The 19,207-nt window shown below is 36.6% G+C and overlaps 1 protein-coding gene across 4 annotated transcripts in view; it reads right to left on the bottom strand.

Moving 5' to 3' along the window:
- Nucleotides 1-19,207, bottom strand: part of LOC112163194 (mediator complex subunit 13L) — an 83,842-nt gene that overhangs the window by 25,634 nt on the left and 39,001 nt on the right. For all 4 annotated transcript variants that reach the window (XM_036214443.1, XM_036214444.1, XM_024299448.2 and 1 more), the window contains exons 3-4: nucleotides 3,654-3,738; nucleotides 395-478 (exon numbers count right to left, since the gene is read on the bottom strand). In XM_036214443.1, the coding sequence (XP_036070336.1) occupies nucleotides 395-478; nucleotides 3,654-3,738 (169 nt within the window). The remainder of the gene's footprint in view (nucleotides 1-394; nucleotides 479-3,653; nucleotides 3,739-19,207) is intronic.

The raw sequence follows: 19,207 nt of genomic DNA, 5'->3' as shown, positions 1-19,207 counted from the left end.
AGACTGAGCTGTGAGAGGGAAATATCATTGCTGAAGCAACAAGTTGAACGATCATAGCACCCACCCCTCTTTTTTTTACTCCCTTTCCGCCTGTCTCGGCCTGTCTACCACGCTGACAACACAGTTACACAGCATGACACATACACACCCCCACAACACACACGTTTAACAGACCCCCATCCAGAGACAGAGAGCTGTATGAACTCAGATACGCTCTCACCTCTGGATGTCATTCACTGCTCTGACTTTTAACAGTCTAACACCATCAAGCCACTGTGGGAACGTCAGGAGAACATACGCCGAGTTACATGAAAACCAGACATTGCTGTGATGTTTGAACACACGATGGAGGGAAATCTCATCACAACATTTAAATAAAGAAAACGTGTCTTACCTGTTGCCCAAAGACTTTTCTTCTAGGTCATGTGGCTTGAAGAACCATTTCCCAATCCTTACAAAGCCTTTATCCATCAAACACCTGTAGTATAAAAGAGAACAACATTAATAAAAAAAAAAGTTTGGATCATTTTGGATTATTTAAAAAATAAAATACTCAAATTTATGTATATTTTTATTCCTATGACTTTGTAATAGGTCACAAAATTACCAGAAATTTTAAGGACTCACTCCGATGAAAATCGTGTTTTTAACATGTTTTTGTAGCTTTTTTTTCTCATAAAGGAGAACATTTATAAAATGATTTAAGATTAAAACTGCATTTCTGATTTATATATATATATATATATATATATATATATATATATATATATATATATATATATATATGTGTATATATATTCAAATTGTGATGGATCAGGACCAGATGAAAACCAGCAGTTTGAAAAATCTCCGGTTTGTAACGCAGCACCTGCTGGGGGCGGGTCAAAGTCTCCTTTCTCAGCTACAATTCTGAAGCATCCACTTGCAAACAAATAGTAAGTATGTTTTTATTTCCCTTGTCTGAGCTCCAATCGAGCCCAATAGCTCCAATTTTGTTAAGCTAATGTTAGCTGAGGCTTATGTGGTGCTACAAGCTAGCGGGACTTAGTGTAAAGTGATGGGAAATTAGCCGAAGCTAACTTCTGTGCTAGCTGTCCCTCTCAAAACTATTTCTAATGAGCTCCTGCCACACTGGGAAACATGTCTTAAAAAAACACAACTTTTGATCTAGGCTAAAAGCCATATATAATCATAATTAAAAGACCAAAAGGAACAATTTTACAATAAAACTAGCTGAAGTGGGACTTTAAAGAATTGTAGATTTAAAATGTAGATTATGAACATAAAAAGTTAAAATTTGAAAATGTACACATTAATTGAATATTTAAAAAATGAAAAAAGGCTTTTTATGTGAGTTTAGTTGTTTACTTGAGTTGTTCAATGATTAAACTTTTGTGTTTGACTGTTGGAAAATGCAAATAATCAATAACTTACTGTTGATCAGTCCATGATTTTATGATAGTTTTCTAAATTCACTTTTTTAAAAATTATTTTATTTCTTTTACTAATTTATTTTTTGCACCTTAGCACCTGTATGAACTTGCATTCTTAGAGATCAAAAATCACTAGAAAGACCAAACTTTTGTTGACTTCATACTTACTGAGTTGGTATTGCCACAATGTCACGCCTAAAAAAAACAAGTTTGTCGTGCTTTTAGCTCCATGTTGTGAGATAGCTGAGTCATACTTTACGTTACACAGGAGTTGCAAAACAAGTTCCAGGAACTTGAAATCCCATTTTTATTTCCAACATACAATCATTTTATTTCACATGCTGCATGTTGTTTCTGTTTGGGTTTTGATACACTTTTAAAAATCACAACAATACAGGTTTGATTTTTATTTTTTACATTTCTTTTAAAAAAATACATGTGAATAAATAAATGTGAAGTCATGCCCAATCATTGTTACATACTTTTTTAACCGATATAATCCTAGTTTAGCACTTTTTAATTATTTGACTATAAGAATATTCACAATAAAAAATGCAATATTAACTCTAAACTTCTTATTGTGAAAAAATGTTGCTTTTTTATCATTTAGATGAAGCTTTCTTGGCTAAATATTTGTAGTTTTACATTGTTTTACTTCCTCCAGGTACGTTTTTATGACATACAACCTTAATTAATAGAATCGGAAAATGTTTTAAAAATATTCTGGATGCAATTTACAAAAGAAGATAAAAAAAGAAAACTATCACGGAACGTTTTTATGAATTTACATGTTTGTATTCCTGACATGATGTAAAATGTACAACATTTTATTTGTATCATGGTACTGACTCGAGCCAGGGATCACTTTTATCTGTACGATATGAAAGAGGAAGTGAAAGTGATCTCTCTAGTGTTGAAATAGTGCGCTATAAAAGGAGCCAGCTTCAAGGTAATAGGAAGGTTAATTCAGCCTGCCCCCTATGATGATTACTGATGCTTAACTTAATAGAGAGGAAATATGTGCTGCTTCATTTAACAGATGGCTTCGACTCAGAAAATAAAGCTTAGCAAGTGATTCTGGTCTCAGATTATGTTTTCATTAGGGTGAAAAGTATAAAGAAAACCAAAGGCGGAAATCAATTTTACTTTTAGTTATTTTTATTATATTCCTCTACTTTATTTGCAATATTTTTTTATATAAAGAAAAAAAATTATCAAAGTGCTTTTACAGTTCACTTTGATAGGAATTATTTTTACAACTTGAATTTTACGTTTTTGTAAAAAATGTTCTATGTTCTTTTCAATGCCCAAGATTAGGGGCGGAGCTACAAGGCAGCAACCAACCCACCCACACGCCCCTCAATATTTGAGTCATTAATATCTTTATTCACCAAAAAGCTTGAGAATGTATTAATATAAGCTTCTTTGAGCATTGCAAAAAAAAAAAATAAATAAAGAAAAATATATTTTTTTAATGAAATCTCGAGCCCCTAAAATTATCAGTGATTATTTTTAACCTCTTATTTGTTTTGGCTCCGTCCCACCTGCCCATATAAAGTACTCTACTACCCAAGATACTAATGTCAACATCATAATTTGCCATTTGACACAATAATTATTCTATAATTTTAATTTTGAAGGACCTTTCTGCTTAATTTCTGTAACAAATTCTTCACTTTGAAATATTTCCACACCTGTTACCTTTGACTAAGTGTTGCTTATTTGGGAAATAATATGCTTTTTTTCATCTTCTGTAACTTTAAGGATAATTTATTAAAAGGCCTCTATCGTGCAAAATTTTTGAGCTTTTAAGTGTATTATAATGTTAATTCCTCACAAAAAACAACCCTAAAGTGGTATTTTGATCCATTCACAGGTCTCTGAGCATTCCTCTAAAACCCTGTTTTCTGAGCACCAGCCCCACAAAAATGAATGGACCCTCACATTGTGACATCACAAAGTGGGAACAGCCTCTTCCAAGAAGCGTTTGCACTGCCAGCACTGCCCCCAGACTAACACACACACCCACTTAGCCAATTCCGTCTCTAGGTTGATTGATAAAAGTCATACATTTTCTTATATGTGGCTATAATTTACTCTGAAAGAATTAATAATAGCACAGCATAGGTCCTTTACGGTAAAAAAATCCTAAAATCCCCCAAACTGTATTTGTATTTATTGTTTTATTATACTTCAGGTAGCTTTTTTTAGAATGTTTACCTTTCCAGCAGGTTGTGTATCGCCTTGAACAGGAGGGTCCTGCACTCGTAGGATAGTCCACACTCCCAAAGCCCCTCCTCGGCCACTAAAAAGTCAAACGAGAAAAAAAGAAGTTAAAGCTTTAACTATATTTTCTCTAATAATTGAATGTATGAAAAGACGTAACCTTGATAGATTGTCAGCTGCATGTGTCTGTGGAAAGCAGACAAACAATTCCCTCATGGGCTGATGATAACACATCATTTCAAAAATCAAGATGATGCTCGTGCACAGAAGTGTGTGTGTGTGTGTAGAGGTTGCTTGGCTGTACAGATGTCACATTGGCTGCAGCAACAGCCCTGTCAAACCCCATGCAGTTGTCAGTCCTTGTTAGCTGGAGAGTGAGAGTGTGCCTCTATCTTTACAAGCTGACACACATGGCCGTGCGCTCAGGTTTTCACATGCACAAGCAGTTTTAGGTCAACACTGTTTATTTCCTTGAAATTACTGACAAATGTGTTGAAATCCACTTTTCCCAGGCTCCAGATATGTTGTCAGCCGCTTCACGAACGTGCCAAATGTGTTGTGAACAATCCCGCTGCTTCCTGATTTCTTGAACCCCTCCCTGAAACGGCACTGGCACAAACTCCCAGTGCTTTCTTTCTTCCCAGTGAGGAGATACACACTGACAAATGCATAGAAAATGGCCAGTTAGCAGTGTTTCTCTTTGTTCTCTGCCATATACCTGCAGGGCTACTGGAAGGAGTAGAGGATTGTGGGTGGGAGTAGTGTTTGCTTATAGGGTGGTGGCAAACAAACCCAGCATCACAGAAATACACATGAAAAAAAAAAAAAAAAAAAAAGAATGGCAGACAGGCAGAGGCAATTCGCCTGGGGGATGGGTGGCATAAACCCTGTAGATGTTTCCTCTTTCTTCCTCTTTTTCAATCCTCTTTTATTCTTAAAATTTTTTGTTCTTTTTTTTTGGGTCATTTATGTATTTTTCCACTTGTTTTGTTGATATTCCCCTCCTTTATTTATTTTTTCCTCCTTCTTATTCTTAATACCAGAGTGAATGAAATTTCCTTACTCGCCAGAATTACCCTGTAACCATGGAAACGCTGGCTGTGAGAACATGGCGCCCTGGGATTCAATTTCAGCACTGGTCCCTCCCGCCCTTCACCCTCCTCCTTCTCCTCCGTCTTCTGTTCTATTTCTTCCAACACCCCTCCGCCACCCCACCCTCGCCCCTTCCCTCCTCCCGCCCACCCCTCATTTACTCCTGCTTCAGGGCTCAGACAGGAAGCTCGCTCGAGCCAGCTCTTCGACAGAGGAGAGAGATACAGCAGGCACCACGAGCAGAACGCCAAGTCTCCAGAAAATCCTTCTCATTAGCTCTCACTGCCTAAATATCTGCCTTTTTCTCGTTTCTAAAAAACTTTTCTTTTTCTTTAAAAAAACTTTTCCAGCATTTGCAAAGCCGTCCATAGTCATATCTGTCATGGCCAGATCTGATCAGCCAATGATGCTAACTCCAAAACTATGAGACTCACTCCTAAAGCTACATACACACGTGATACGTGTTCACACACATGCTAAACAGGTGTTCTTGTTCGTGGACTCACACTGGAAAAGCAAGGAGGGGCTACTTCTTCTTCTATTTCTTTTTCTACTGTTTACTAGCGCATGGCTGCCACCTACAGCTGGAAGAGGTTTGGTGCGACATGTCAAAGCGATGCAAATCTTGCTCCAGGCTTTTTCTTTCACAGCTCTATTCCGACTGGCTCCGACTTATTGCTCCAATTGAAAGGGTATTTGAAGCTGTAGCGGTGTCCGAAAGTTTTCGGCTTAGGGCTAGCAATTCCGCGTTGACCTTGTGGTGAAGGGGACAAACATGTTTCTTCATTCTTTCTGCTTTCTTTCTTCAGTTATAAAACTGATGTCATGTGTTTTCTGGGTGCTGGCAGCTACATGCTAACGTAGTTGACCGGCGACTATTGTTGATGGTGTCATCTTGCGGTATCCATCCATCCATTTTCTAAACCGTTGTGTCCCTTTTGGTATCACGGGGCTCCCAGAGCCTAACTGATCCCTCATGCACTGAAAAAAGTTAAATATTGGATCAATTAATAAAAGTTCTGTAAATTAGTTGACCATCAACTCAAAATTTTTATTTATACACATTTAAAGACTGGAAGTCTCTTGCCCCTGATCTTAGAAACTCTATATCCACTTTCATATCCAACCTAAACACTTTTCTATTCCGAAAAACAAACCAATAACACCTTACCAACATTTTCTATCCTGTTTTTACCTTGTTTCTTGTATTGTGTTTTACCTTTTTTCATCGTAAAGTGACCTTGAGAGCCTTGAAAGGCGATTTTAAATAAAACACATTATAATTATTAAATGTAAAAAAATCTTTAAATGTAACAAATTACAGAACTTTTGTTAATGGATTCAACATTTCACTTGATTCACGTGATTTATATGCCACTAACTAATCAGAGTCCCTGTAAGTTCAACCGGGTTTAATTTGCTACGCGCATTCATTGCGTTTTGTACAGAGTCCAAAAAAAGTACAAACTTACATGTAAGCCATAGTTTTGAACATGAAACCCCAAAACATGTACTTACATAGACCTCTCATTGAAAGTGGCTGCTTGAACAAGCGTGTGAACGTAGCTTCACACCTTCATCACTAAGACTCTTCACCAAACCTCACTGTCCAGCGCTGACTCATACAAACCTTTCGTCATTTTGTTCTTCTGAGGGTCAGCGGTCCACAACAGCCACAGGAGCTTTTTTTTTCTTTTTTTTTTCTTTTTTTTTAGAGGCCAAAAACATGCAATCCTCATCAGAAGCTCATGTTTGCACTGTAGTGGATTTGTCAAAGAGCCAGCTCACTGCACCGTATCAACACAAGGTGTGACAAATCGCTGTAGCAAGAAATCAAGGTCAGGCATCCACAAAAATAGAGTGTGAAATAAAACATTTATCTGATATTTTAGAGCAGTAATATCCCAAAGGGGTGTGAGACACACCATGAAACTGACATTTCACCAACAGTCATTCAGTTATCATGACGTTTTTCTTTTGTTGCCAGTTAATCAAGAGAGAAAAACGTGCCGTACATGTGAGAAGTGCAGGATGACTTAATAGCACATGTGTCAAAGTCAAGGCCCTGGGGCCGGATCCGGCCCTCCAGATAATTTATTTATTTATTTTTATTAATGCTCAATGTTATCTTGCGCTCCTTTGTAATTCTGACAAAATATATTTTTATGGAGAGTAAAATAATAAAAGTTATTTAAAGTTTATTTACTCTGGAATAATATTCCTGCCTTTTTATTATTCATAATTATGCTAACAAGTTGCAGTTTTAAAATTTTAAAAATGGTATTCTGCTAGCTTTTTGGACTATTTTGGCATTTATTAAGATTTTTTTGTATTCAAATTTAGGCTTTTTTTCAGTATTTCAGGCTATTTTGAGTTTAGCTAATATTTCAGATACATGCGAGCTGTTTTGGCTAATTTAAGCTTTTTTTTATTTAGTTTTTTAGGCTATTTTGGAGTTTTGCTGATATTTCAGCAACATGCTAGCTGTTTTGGCTAATTTAAGCTTTTTTGTTTTGTTTTTTAGGCTGTTTTGGAGTTAGTCTAATATTTACACGCTAACTGTTTTGGCTAATTTAGGCTTTTTTTATTTTTTAGACTAATTTTGCATCTAGCTAATATTTTAGCTGGATATCAGCATTTTCAGCTATCAGCTTCAACGTTTTTAACTATCAATTTCACCATCTTCAGCTTTCAGCACTAGCATCTTCTTATTCTGCTTAGAGCATTTACACTAGCATGATCGTGGGTAATGCTATATATCTAGTTCATAATTATGTTTTCAAAATCTAGTTTTAGTGTGTTTAATAAATGTTTATCCTGCTCAGCCCACAACCTAACGTGCGTTTTGGATTTTGTCCCTTTGTGCGATCGAGTTTGACACTCCTACTTTATAGAACCAATCTTTTCATCCCTGTCTACAAGGATGTGGAATAAAGTGGTTATAATTAACCTTTCTTTCTTTGACATTCAATGGTTAAACAACAGCATTATTTTCACATGTTCTGCAGCAGATATGAACTCGTGTCTTTTAACGTGCAGGGAACTGTGGGAATCCCCAAAAGCCTGTGAATCAAAACCTCTCTGAAAGAATTTCAAAAAATGGCAGGAAACTACTGACTGTAGAATAGAAAAGGAAGTAGCCACATGCTCCTACACGCCGCACTGATAACCACAAGCATGAAACTTCACTTGTGTTTTTACTGCACTTGAGCTCAAATGAGAAACAATAAGAAACTCTAAAGAAAATAGTGTCACATTGATTACTGATCTGTTTTTGAGGCTAACCATAGCATATAAACTGCAAGAAACTATGAAAGTGTGTCAAAAAATGTGACAAATGTATTATCAAATTTGAACTAAAGTAGGTTGGAACTTCCAAACTGACCTTGCACACACTGCATCCAACTCTGCATGGTGTGTACAGTGAGGTCACACACGCATGTTTCCTTTACACAAGCCGCCCCCCCACTCCGCTGCTTGTGCCACCATGCTTTTAACTTCCACTTCGCTCCAAACACAAACAAGCAGTGATGGAACTGGGTCGCCTCTCTTTCTCTCTTTTTCCTTCATTTCCCTACCTTTCCCACCTCTCTGTCTATGTGGGCTTCATTCTTTCTCTTCTCTCCACTGGGTTGATCTAGACCACTAGAGGGACTGACCGTTGACCATTTCAGCACTATATGTGAAAAAAGAATATTGATCTGTAAGGGAGAGAAGGCGGGAGTTGAGCTGTGACAACACTCTATCTCGCACAAGATGACCTCGATCAGCTCGTTTCCTTCCTCCTCTCTTTCCCTCAGTCTCATTTGTTCATTTGACTTGGATCGATAACTCGGGCAGCTGTGATGTCCAGTTGTGTCTTTGCTGAGTGCACGCCATCAGCTTCGTTGGCTCATTGTGAGGGGGGGTTAAGACATATGTGAGATTTCATGCAAACCCCACTGCTACAGAACTAATTACCTGAGCTGGGATGTGAATGCATGACTTGTTTTAGTAGTTGATTAAAATCTAAAAAAGAGATTTAGCTGGTTGCCTCCTTGGGGAGCCATTCTGGGTATGTCCCACTGGGATGAGGCCCCGGGGAAGGCCCAAAATGTGCTGGAGGGACTGTGTCTCTCGGCTGGCCTGGGAGCAACTCGAGTTTCTCTGGAGAAGGAAGTCTGAGCATCTCTGCTCCGACCGCTTCCCCCCATCCCGCTTGGGATAAGCAGTAAAAAATGGTCGGATGGAATATTTTGCACACATTTATCCATGGCCATTCCTGTACATTTTTATACTATTTTTGGTAAGGTTTTAAAATATAGCTACAATATAAAGTAAAACTGCTAACTCATTTTTTATTTTTTTAATTAGTTGTGACATATATACAATCTTATTATTTATTTATTTGTTTTTAATCTTTATGAATCTTTATTATCCAAATGAAAAACTGTTTTAACCAAACTTGAAGCCACGTTGGGAAAGCCAAGTGTTGCAATTCCTTTTACGACCACAATAGGGTGGTTTCAGAAGGATGTATTTTCCTATTTAAACTGTAACCAAACCATAAATCAACTTTTTGTGTCTATAAATGGGGCTTTAAAGGTTCTGTCTGTTGGTCATTGCCAAATTTTTTGACAAATATACTTGTTTAATTCTTGAAAATTTAATCAAAAACCGTCTGTGTGCTTCCCCCTACAGGTTGAATTGAGGTATTACAGCTGAATTGGTCAAACCATTTAAACCATTTATTTTAGAAATCCCACGTCATGATCTGCAGCTCCAGTAATGATAACAGTCCTGTTCCCTGGCCCCACCCATCTGACTGGATTTTCATATTTCGGCTGTGGGTGGAGTCACTGTTCCCTGTTTGGTTACCCTTTAAAGAAATAAAAATTCCAAAATTATACCAAAAAAAAAATAAAATCCTATGCATATCCTTACTTTACTTTGACCCACCCAGTCGCCCACTTTTAAAACATTAGTCAACATTTTTCTTATTTGGAGTCCTATAGGTGATGTCAAAGAATACGTTTGGGATTTAAAACATTGTACATTCTACACAATATATGCAGATTTTTAATTTTTTTTTTACCAAAGATAAAAGTTTTCCAAAAAAAAAGAGCCTTAGTAAAGCAAACATCTAAATGGCCTACTTGTTAAAAAGAAAGGCATCACGTTCTCCTTTTTCACATTAATTAAACTAATAATCTTTTAATCTTTCTTGGAAAGCTGCTTTGATCAGCTTTCAAAGAAGTCGGCTTTTTTGGTCCAGATGTCAAGCCTCAATTTGTGCATGACTGTGTTGGAGAAAGAGATTTTTCTTGGAGATTTTTCCTCCCTAAATGAGCTTGTTGATCAACAGGTAAGCCAAGAGGGGATGTAAACGACCACTAAAGACTTGCAGCAAATGAGCAGTAAGACCTGGATGTTGTGTTAAGCCGGTACAAAGCCCCTTATAATGTGACCTCATTGCATTTCTGTATTCACATTTCTGCATTTACAACTCAGCTTTTGCCACAGAAAACTGACATTTTTATAATTTACTGTATAAAAAAAGTCGTGATTAAAAACAAAAATAGTAAAATATTGTCTGGTATTATATCGGGATATGTATCGTTTCATGACATATTTATCGTGATAAATATCGCCAGACTCCTGCCAATACATTCAATTCAATTCAATTAATTCAATCCTTACCTTGTTTTACTAGATTATAAAGACACATTTAAAAAAGGCCCAAATAGTTTTTAGTCGAACATAATCTCTCTTTAGAAACTGCCTTTCTTCCAACACATACTAGTATTTGCACAACAGGAAGATAGCACAGTCGTCACTTTTTACGATCGACATATTTGTTCAGTGTTTCCCTTTAAAATTGCTCTGATACAGTGAAGAAGTGTTGCATAACTGCAGTGAGTTTGGAGTTCTTTAAGAACAGCTCACTCTTTGCTTTTGCCCACTCCTGGCTCCAGCAGTTCAAACCTGAAGGAACAAATGAAAGAAAAAAAAAAGAAGCCTGGATTTGCAGGAATAAAAACTTTTTTTTTTTCTCTGTTTTTAAACTCAAGCTGGATAAAGTGACAAAAACCCATCAGGTGGGTGAACGCAAAAACAAAAGAAATGTTGCATACAACATACTTGTTGCCCCTGGAGCTTGAGGACTAACATAGTCAGTAAGTCAAATCCTGCTTTTTTATCTTTTACTGCAGCCTAACGTCCTCGCCTGTTACCTTAGATACCGTTTTTCACCCGGGATGCTTTAAATACCCTCGCAAATGTAAGTGCATTTACTTAGACGTCCATGTTCGAGCCAGTACACGATTTTACATCAAAATAAAGAGAGGGGCAAATTACCTTCTCGGTCGGCTTCCTCCTTGTGACAGCAAGCCACACATTTACTCAGCAGAGTGGAAACCATGTCTCTAAACACACCACTGGTGCTGCAGACTTCATGGGGTAGTTAAGAGGAAACACTGTGGACTTTTGAATTTAACAGATTACAAATTTTTACGGCCTCTAAACCGTTGGCACAGTCTAGTTCTGCCTACGAAAAGGTCAAATTAACAACTTCTGGTTAATGACTTCTTTACGCTATAACTTTTGAATGATATTGTGCTTGTTAATGTGAATGAATGATTCACTCTAAGACCCAGAAGGCTCCCAGTGATGAAGGGAACGAAGGGCAGCGGTGACAATGAGGAGGAGAAACCGGAGTCTCAGAAAGAGCGAACGGATGAAGGGGAAATCTGGAATCAATTAGGTGACTGAGCCAAAGCTGCTTGCATAGTTGTGGGGGTGAGTCAGGCAAGGAGGCAAGGAAAGGGACCAGGTTGTGCATGTTGTGCCATAAGTTAAACAAAAGTTTAAGAAAAAAAAAGTTTGCATTTTGTTCTTGCTGCTTTTAGTATTTCTTACTCCTAAAAAAAAAAAAAGACACAGCTTGTAGTGGTGAAGGAGTCAAGTTGCAGCCAGAAAAGCACCACCTCTCCTCAGCCGAGGTCAAAGTGGAGGGTAAGAACGAATGGCTGGCAGAGATCCAGCCAATGTCAACACAGCAGCTCTCACTGATCCCTTTCACAACTTTTCCCTTGTTTCTTCTCTGCTCCACGTCCACTGCTCTCCGTCGTATATCGCCACTGGAGGTTGTTTGTCTTGGAAAAGTGAGAATGAAGCAAAAACAGGAACTTTCTGATGACTTGTATCTTGAAATAAATGTGGTCAGTTTGGTAAGCACACATTTATAGACACTAGTGGTGCCACAAATTATTATTTTAACAGTCTACTAATCACCAATTATTTTTTCCAATTAGTCGACTAATTGGGTCATAGGCAAACTGGATGTAAAACAAACATCTTAACCATCATTAGCTTTAAACTAACTAAAAACTAGATATAAAGCTCTATCTGTGCTAATGTTTGTGTGAATGCTGTGAGCTGAATTTGGCCGCTGAAGATGCTAGTGCTAGCTAGTAGCTGAAGATGCTTAAATTGATAGCTAAAAACGTTGAAGTTGATAGCTGAAAACGCTAAAGCTAAAATATTAGTTAAATGCCAAACTAGCATAAAAAACTGAAAAAACCTAAGTTAGCCAAAACAGCTAGCATGCAGCTGAAATATTAGCTGAACTCAAAATTAGCCTAAAAAATGCAAAAAAAAAACTAAATTAGCCAAAATAGCTAGCATGTAGCTAAATTATAAGCTAAACTCCAAAAAAAGTCTAAAAAACAACAACAAAAAACTTAAACTAACCAAAATAGCTAGCCACAGCTGAAATATTAGCTTAACTCCAAAAAAGTCTAAAAAACAAAAAAAGTCTTAATTAGCCAAAATAGCTAGCATGTAGCTGAAATATTAGCTAAACTCCAAAATAGCCTAAAAAAACCATAATAAATGCCAAAATAGTCCAAAAAGCTAGCAGAATGCCATTATAACTTTCTAAGGGTCTACACTCTGACTCCATACAATATAAAGTAACGACTAATCCACTATTAAATTAGTTGTCGACTATTTTAATACTCGATTACTCGCCAATTAGTCGACTAATCGAGGTCGCCCTAAAAGAAACCTAAAAGTGCATAGAGAGCCTTTCCTTTCATTTCATTCTTGTTATTATTACTAACAATTACTACAAAACATAAACTCAAGTCGTGTATTTCAAACCCAGTTTCACATCATTTGTTACTAACTCCTGCAGGAACTGTGCACGCAGTGACAACATGCAAATCAGTTATAGAAAAAGCTGATTTGCCATGTTGATAAAGCCTTGTTTCAAGCTAGAAAGGCAGACACAAGTATGCAAAAAAACACAAACTGATGAGAAAAGATAGAGGGATGAAGAAGAAAGTGCACACATGCAATGCATTTTAGGTCTGCACTTGATTCCCCAATAGCTCCTACCTTCAAAATGTCACAATGACCCAAAAAGTTAAGACCAAAAGAAAAAAATATGATAGGTATTTCTGAAAGCAAAAGGAAATTCACCAAACATTTTGGAAAACTCAATAAATTCCTTATCTGTCAATCAAACAGTTGCCAGACAAATATTTGCATCTTTTCTTTTTTTGTCCTCAGTATTTACTTTTCATCATTCTGTCCATAAAATCCTATTAATGTGCTATTTGAACTTAATGTTTTACATTTTTTAGTCTCATAACATTTATGAAACCCAAATTAGATAATTCACCAGTTAAAGATGGATATCAGACAAAGAGGTGATTAAGAAAAACTTCTTCCCAGTGAAAATGAGAGCTGATATGAGTCCCAAAAATATGAATAAAAAAATCAAAAATTTCTTTGTGTGACTGAGGCTGAAGGAAATAAAAAAGCTATGTGTTTCTGTGTTGGTTAGAGTGCGTGCGCTGGCCTCTTGCCGACCCTGCCAATCACAAAAAAAAAAACAAAACTAGGAGAACCAACTGTGCACAGAAAATCCAACAGAATTATCCGACATCCTTACATAATTTGACAGCCCCTAGTTGCTTGGAACCCACACACGCTCATGCTCACAAAGCGACTCGACACACACATCTTTTGATGTCTGGGATGCTGCGGATGGATAGATGCTGAATGCTAAGTGCTTTCCCAGGGGTCACAGGAAAGTAAATAAATGAGCGCTGGTGTCTGAACAGTTTTGCACAAACCACCATAAAAACACATTTGTCACTGTGTTCAATAAACGATTACGGCTTACTTCTTTTGCCGCAGAACTTAAGCTAAAAGGTGAATTTTTAATAAATCAAAGGTGAGCATCAGCTTCTAGCGTAGCTAATTTCCCCATGAATGGATTTAGATTTAAATGTGATTAACTGATTTAGCCTAATATATAGTACAGTTAATAAATTGTAGTAATTTATGTGCAAATTACATAGAAATCGTCTCAAAAATGTTGTTTAACTAAACCTTTAACACAGTTGAAATTCATTAATCACTGGCTGACGCTGTCACTCTCTGATGTGGTACTTCAGAAATAATACTTTCCATCAGATTACACAAGGGGAACTGTATTTCATTCACAAAACAAAGTGAGAACAACTTGTTTTAACATGTTTCTGCTTGTGGGAACAGCGTTAGTAGAGCTGCACTCATTGAAATGTTTACTCTTCAAACTAAAAAAGAAATCCCACAGAGTCATTCAACAAGCAACTCTGAAAGACTGTTGCAACATTCAATGTGTTTTTTTTATTTCTTAGATTACAAAAGGTTTCTTAAAGAGTAAGATTTTGAGCATAAACTGAAGCAGTACTTGTATAACAAGAGTAATTAATAACTAGAAAAGTTGCATTCCCTGCAATAACGCTAGTGTGAATGCTTTTTGCTGAATGTGGTCGCTGAATATGCTAATGCTAAAGCTAAAATGCTAAAGTTGCTAAAGGACTTAAAGTTACAGAAATTTCGAAAAAGTGCATAAAAGATTTGAAGAATTTATTTAAAAATCGCAAAAAACTTGCATAAAATTTAAAAATGTGCTGCATAGGTTTCAAAAGTGCACAAAGTATTTGAAAAACTTCTTTCTATGGGGCTAAAAAAATAAACAAATTGCGCTAAATTTTAAAAATTGCAAAATTTACGAATACCAAAAAGTACAAGCAGGAATGTACTGAACTTGATGAAAGTTTTGATAAAACAATATTGCTTAAGTTTCAAAAGTGCACAAAGTTTTGAAGGAATTTAAGAATTTTACATTTATTTTCAATGGGGCTGAATAATCGCATAAATCTCTTAAAATCTTAAAAACCAACAAATATATCAACACTAAAAGTACAAGCATAAATGTCCTGAATGTTTTGATACCAATATTCCATAGGTTCCAAAAATACACAAAGTATTTGAACAATTTCTCATTACTTGTGGCTAAAACATTGCATAAATAGCGAGAAATTTTAAAAATTGCAAAATTTACGAGTACCAAAAGTACATGCAGGAATGTCCTGAACTTTCTGAAAGTTTTCATAAAACAAGATTGCTTTAGTTTCAAAAGTGCACAAAGTTTTGAAGGATTTGAAGAATTTCTATTTATTTCAATGGGGCGGAAAAAATCGCATCAATCTCTTAAAATCTTAAAAACTGTAAAATATATCAATACCAAAACTGCAAGCTGTAATGTTCTGAGCAAGCTGAATGTTTTGATACCAAAACTGGTGAATTGATGTCAGTATGATTGAGTTTTTTTGTGACAAAAAACGTACAGAAAGGAGCAGGTGAATCACTACAGTGTGAAAGCTGTAAATGGTTCACACAATTATCTGGTAATCAGAGAGATAAAACCACAAATCTACAAAAAAAAGTCAATATTTCCTTTCATTTTTGCTATTTTTTTTTTCAACTTCTCTATATTTCAGACATAAAACATGAAGAGGAGTTTTTCTAGATGACACTAAAAGTCACATCTGAGAGACTTTAGGCTTCATGTGGGGTTTGGAAATTCTAGAAACCTGATCTGTTTCTGTTTATACCATCTGAAAAGTCTGTTTAGAGCAAATTTTATTTATCTTTACTTAGAGAACCTATGATTATCCTTCAGGATCTTACTTTACAACGAGAATATTTTGACTGTCGAGAAGTTTTTAGCAATTAATGTCTGGTCTACACAAAACACACATTCACACAGTCATTTTTGCATATGACACTAAATGACTTACATATTAAACTAAAAGAGCAGGTTATCATTAATCTCCTAAGTGTTTTTTTATAGAGTGAAAAAGCTACCAGTGTAAAACAGAACCATTCCTGTGTGTTGACCCTCACATTAAGCCACAGACACTTGAGCACCTCATTAGAAGTGAATGGGCCTCGAGGTGGGAGGCATGGCAGCTATTGAGAGGCTTAGCAGGACTCCACAGGGCTTCCTAACTGCCACTATAGGGAGGAGAGAGGGAGACGGAGCCAGTGTCAGCACAGCGCTCTCTCGCAGATATGGAGAGACCAATAGTTTTCTTACCCTCCTCCTAGTGGAGGTTCATTAAGGGCAGCACCTGGGGTGTCTCTGTTAGCCCCTGTCTGGCCCTGGGGGCCCTTCTGCATTAGGAAGACTCATTTTTTAATGAAGTCATCTTTGGTAGATCAATACTTAAAAAGTCACTACCCATGTAGCTGTTTAGCTAAGTTGGTAGTCGCTGTGTTAAGAACAACAGATAAAATTGCCCCTTTTTAAATCACCAACTGGGTGATAAGAGCGTCGCCACGGCAATACCGTAAATGGGTTTTATTATTTGGGATAATCAGGGGGTGATGCACCATATTTGCTTTATGTTTGAGTAAATGAACAAATTGTATATTGCTGCAAGCAGAGTCCTTTTATGAGGATTCCATTGAATACATTTAAGAGAGTCCAATACATTCTGTGTACTGTAAGTTCTTTTTTTATCTTAATGATCTTTTGAATGAATGTCATTTATTTCAACACACAACTGTAGTCCCAACTGGAGAAAAAAAAATTCTTCAAATTGTTGTGCTTGTTATAAAATTGTCAAGATTCTATCACAACATCCCTACAAAATACAGATATCAAAAAGATGATCAGATGATAAAATTTGATTTTTTTACATTTGCTGCAAGAAAATTTGGTCAAAATAATGAAAAATATTAACAGTTATAATGAAGACGAGGAGACAATTAATAAAAACTATTAAAATAATCTAAAGAGCAGCTGAATAGTTCATCCACTGTGAGTTCTTGGACAAGACCATATCTCCCTGTGCCGGTCCCTAGCTTGGATAAAATATAGTGTTATGTCAGGAAGGGAATCCAGCATTAAAATCTCAAACCACCTGGGAAAACAGAGAAAACTGATTTACTTTTAAAGAAAACCCTAGACTGGAATTCTATTTTTTGTTTACATACAGGAATTAAGTCATATAATTTATAGTTAAATGGATATATCCCATTAAGTTTTGCAAGATTTGTGAAAACTTTTCAATGAAAGACTTAAAGAGGTCACTGAAAATTTGGCTCTAAAATCATGAGACATTCCAGACATATTTGAGTCTGCAGCCTGAACAGTTTGGCTTTTATACAATTAGCGAAGAAGGTTTTTAGAGCGTCTTCAAAACTGTTCAGCCTATAAGTTATTATTGTTACTGTATTTCACACATTTGATGCAGATGATAAAGACGTAAAAACTGAAGATTTATCGAACAAATCATATGTAAAGAGAACACGAATCCAGCACCAACACAGGTTTGGATCACTTTTCCAGCCTCTTTTGAGCTTTTCCAATCCAACATTACATCATGCTTTCCTTGTTGAAGTGTGGAAATAAAAAAAAAATAAAATAAATAAACTTATCGATAAATCCAGTAGACCGAAGAAAAGAAAAGTATTCAACCCTGTTGCACAGCTTGCACAAAAAATGTCATAATTCAATTTTTTGTCTGTTTTTTTATTCTTTTTAAAACTTATTTAATCCTTTAAATATATAACAAATGTTGGCGTTGATACTGCTAACTCATGAAAAACTCCCACATCCTTTCTATTCCTCATTTAGGTTCTTTTTTTATGCACTAACACACACACAAAGGACACACAAAGCTCTCATTCTTTCAGTTTGTGACTTTCTTTCAAAACTGAAAGCTTGCTGGGGGAAAGGAGGCCACTCCCACCCCTTCACTCCCTGCAGCTGGGAGACTTCAGCCCTACCACCAGCTCTTCCTCTCACACACACGTGCGCGAGCATAGACACGCAGACGCAGCCGAGGTTCAGGAGGTCACGGTCCACACCCTGACAGCCCACAAGAGGGAGGAGAGCGAGCGAAGAGGAGGGGGATCAGAGATTCTTCATCCTGCCCCACAAATTTACAGGCAAGTAAACATGGCTGAGGCAATTTTTTCCCCCCAGTCCTCGTTTCCAAGCTCATTTTCCCCTCTAAGTAACTGCCCTGTCCGTCAAGGAGAAGTCTGCAAGTTCTTTTTTTTTCCCCCAAAAGGAGCACGTTTCCATCCCTGCAACCGTCCGTCCAAAGAGTCCCGGCTGACTGATCCTTTCACACAGATGAGAGATGTGAAACAGAAAGTGCCAAATGATCAATTTAGCGGGACTTGTTGTTTTTGCTGGCAACGCAGCAAAAATTCAACAAACCAAGAAAAAAGAAACATGTGCAGAACACCACACCAACGGCATATCTGACTGCCTAAAGAGAAATCGCAGATGTTCATCCCTCCTTCAAAAACAAACCACCTCTTTTCTTCTTCTTGAAGCATGAATTCCCCTCAAATACAAACACACACTCCCTTTCTTCCTCTTTCTCATTACATGTATCTCTGCCTTGTCCTTCCCCTCCCTTTTCTTTTTCCTACTTTTCTCTCCCTCCTCCCTTAAAAACTCACTCCAATGAAAATCGTGTTTTAAACATGTTCTTGTGGCATTTTTCTCTTGATAGAGGACATAAATCAAGAACATTATGATTAAAACGGAATTTCTGAGTATTTCTTTATTCATTTTGTTGTAAATCAGAAAAAATGCTGTTGGATAAAGCTTGACCATTGACTGTACATAGAGAACTGGACTGAGTGATCCCTCCCTCCTTGCATTCCAAATAGGAATCATCCACTGGTCCCAAAAAGCCAAAACCCCATAGACTTCTATTGAGAAATAAACAGATGTTACTCAGTCATTCTATGTGTCAGAATAGCCCTTATTGCTCTGCCAAATCATTTTAACATGTTCTTGCTAATCCTAATTTTTCTTAATGATAGTTTTGCTTTAGTGCAAGTTTTTCAAGTTATAAACTAACCAATCAGAAGCCTCAATAAAAATAGGCAGGGTTTGATTGACTGTACGGGAGAAGGGAAAAAGAATTTGGTGATATATTGCGATAATTTCATATGGCGATATTTGTATTGATCTAAAATGCCAACAAGACAATATTTAATTCCGTATTTATGAGCTAGGTCATCGTCTTACTTTTACTTTTCATTCCACTTATTCTATCTTTTTTTGTTTTTCCTATTCTGAAAAATATTTTGTTGTGGAAGTCAGA

The sequence above is a fragment of the Oryzias melastigma genome, linkage group LG12 (assembly GCF_002922805.2).
Source record: "Oryzias melastigma strain HK-1 linkage group LG12, ASM292280v2, whole genome shotgun sequence".
NCBI classification, from domain to species: domain Eukaryota; kingdom Metazoa; phylum Chordata; class Actinopteri; order Beloniformes; family Adrianichthyidae; genus Oryzias; species Oryzias melastigma.
Note: the sequence above shows the minus strand (reverse complement) of the source record. Positions and strands in the feature narration are given on the sequence as shown.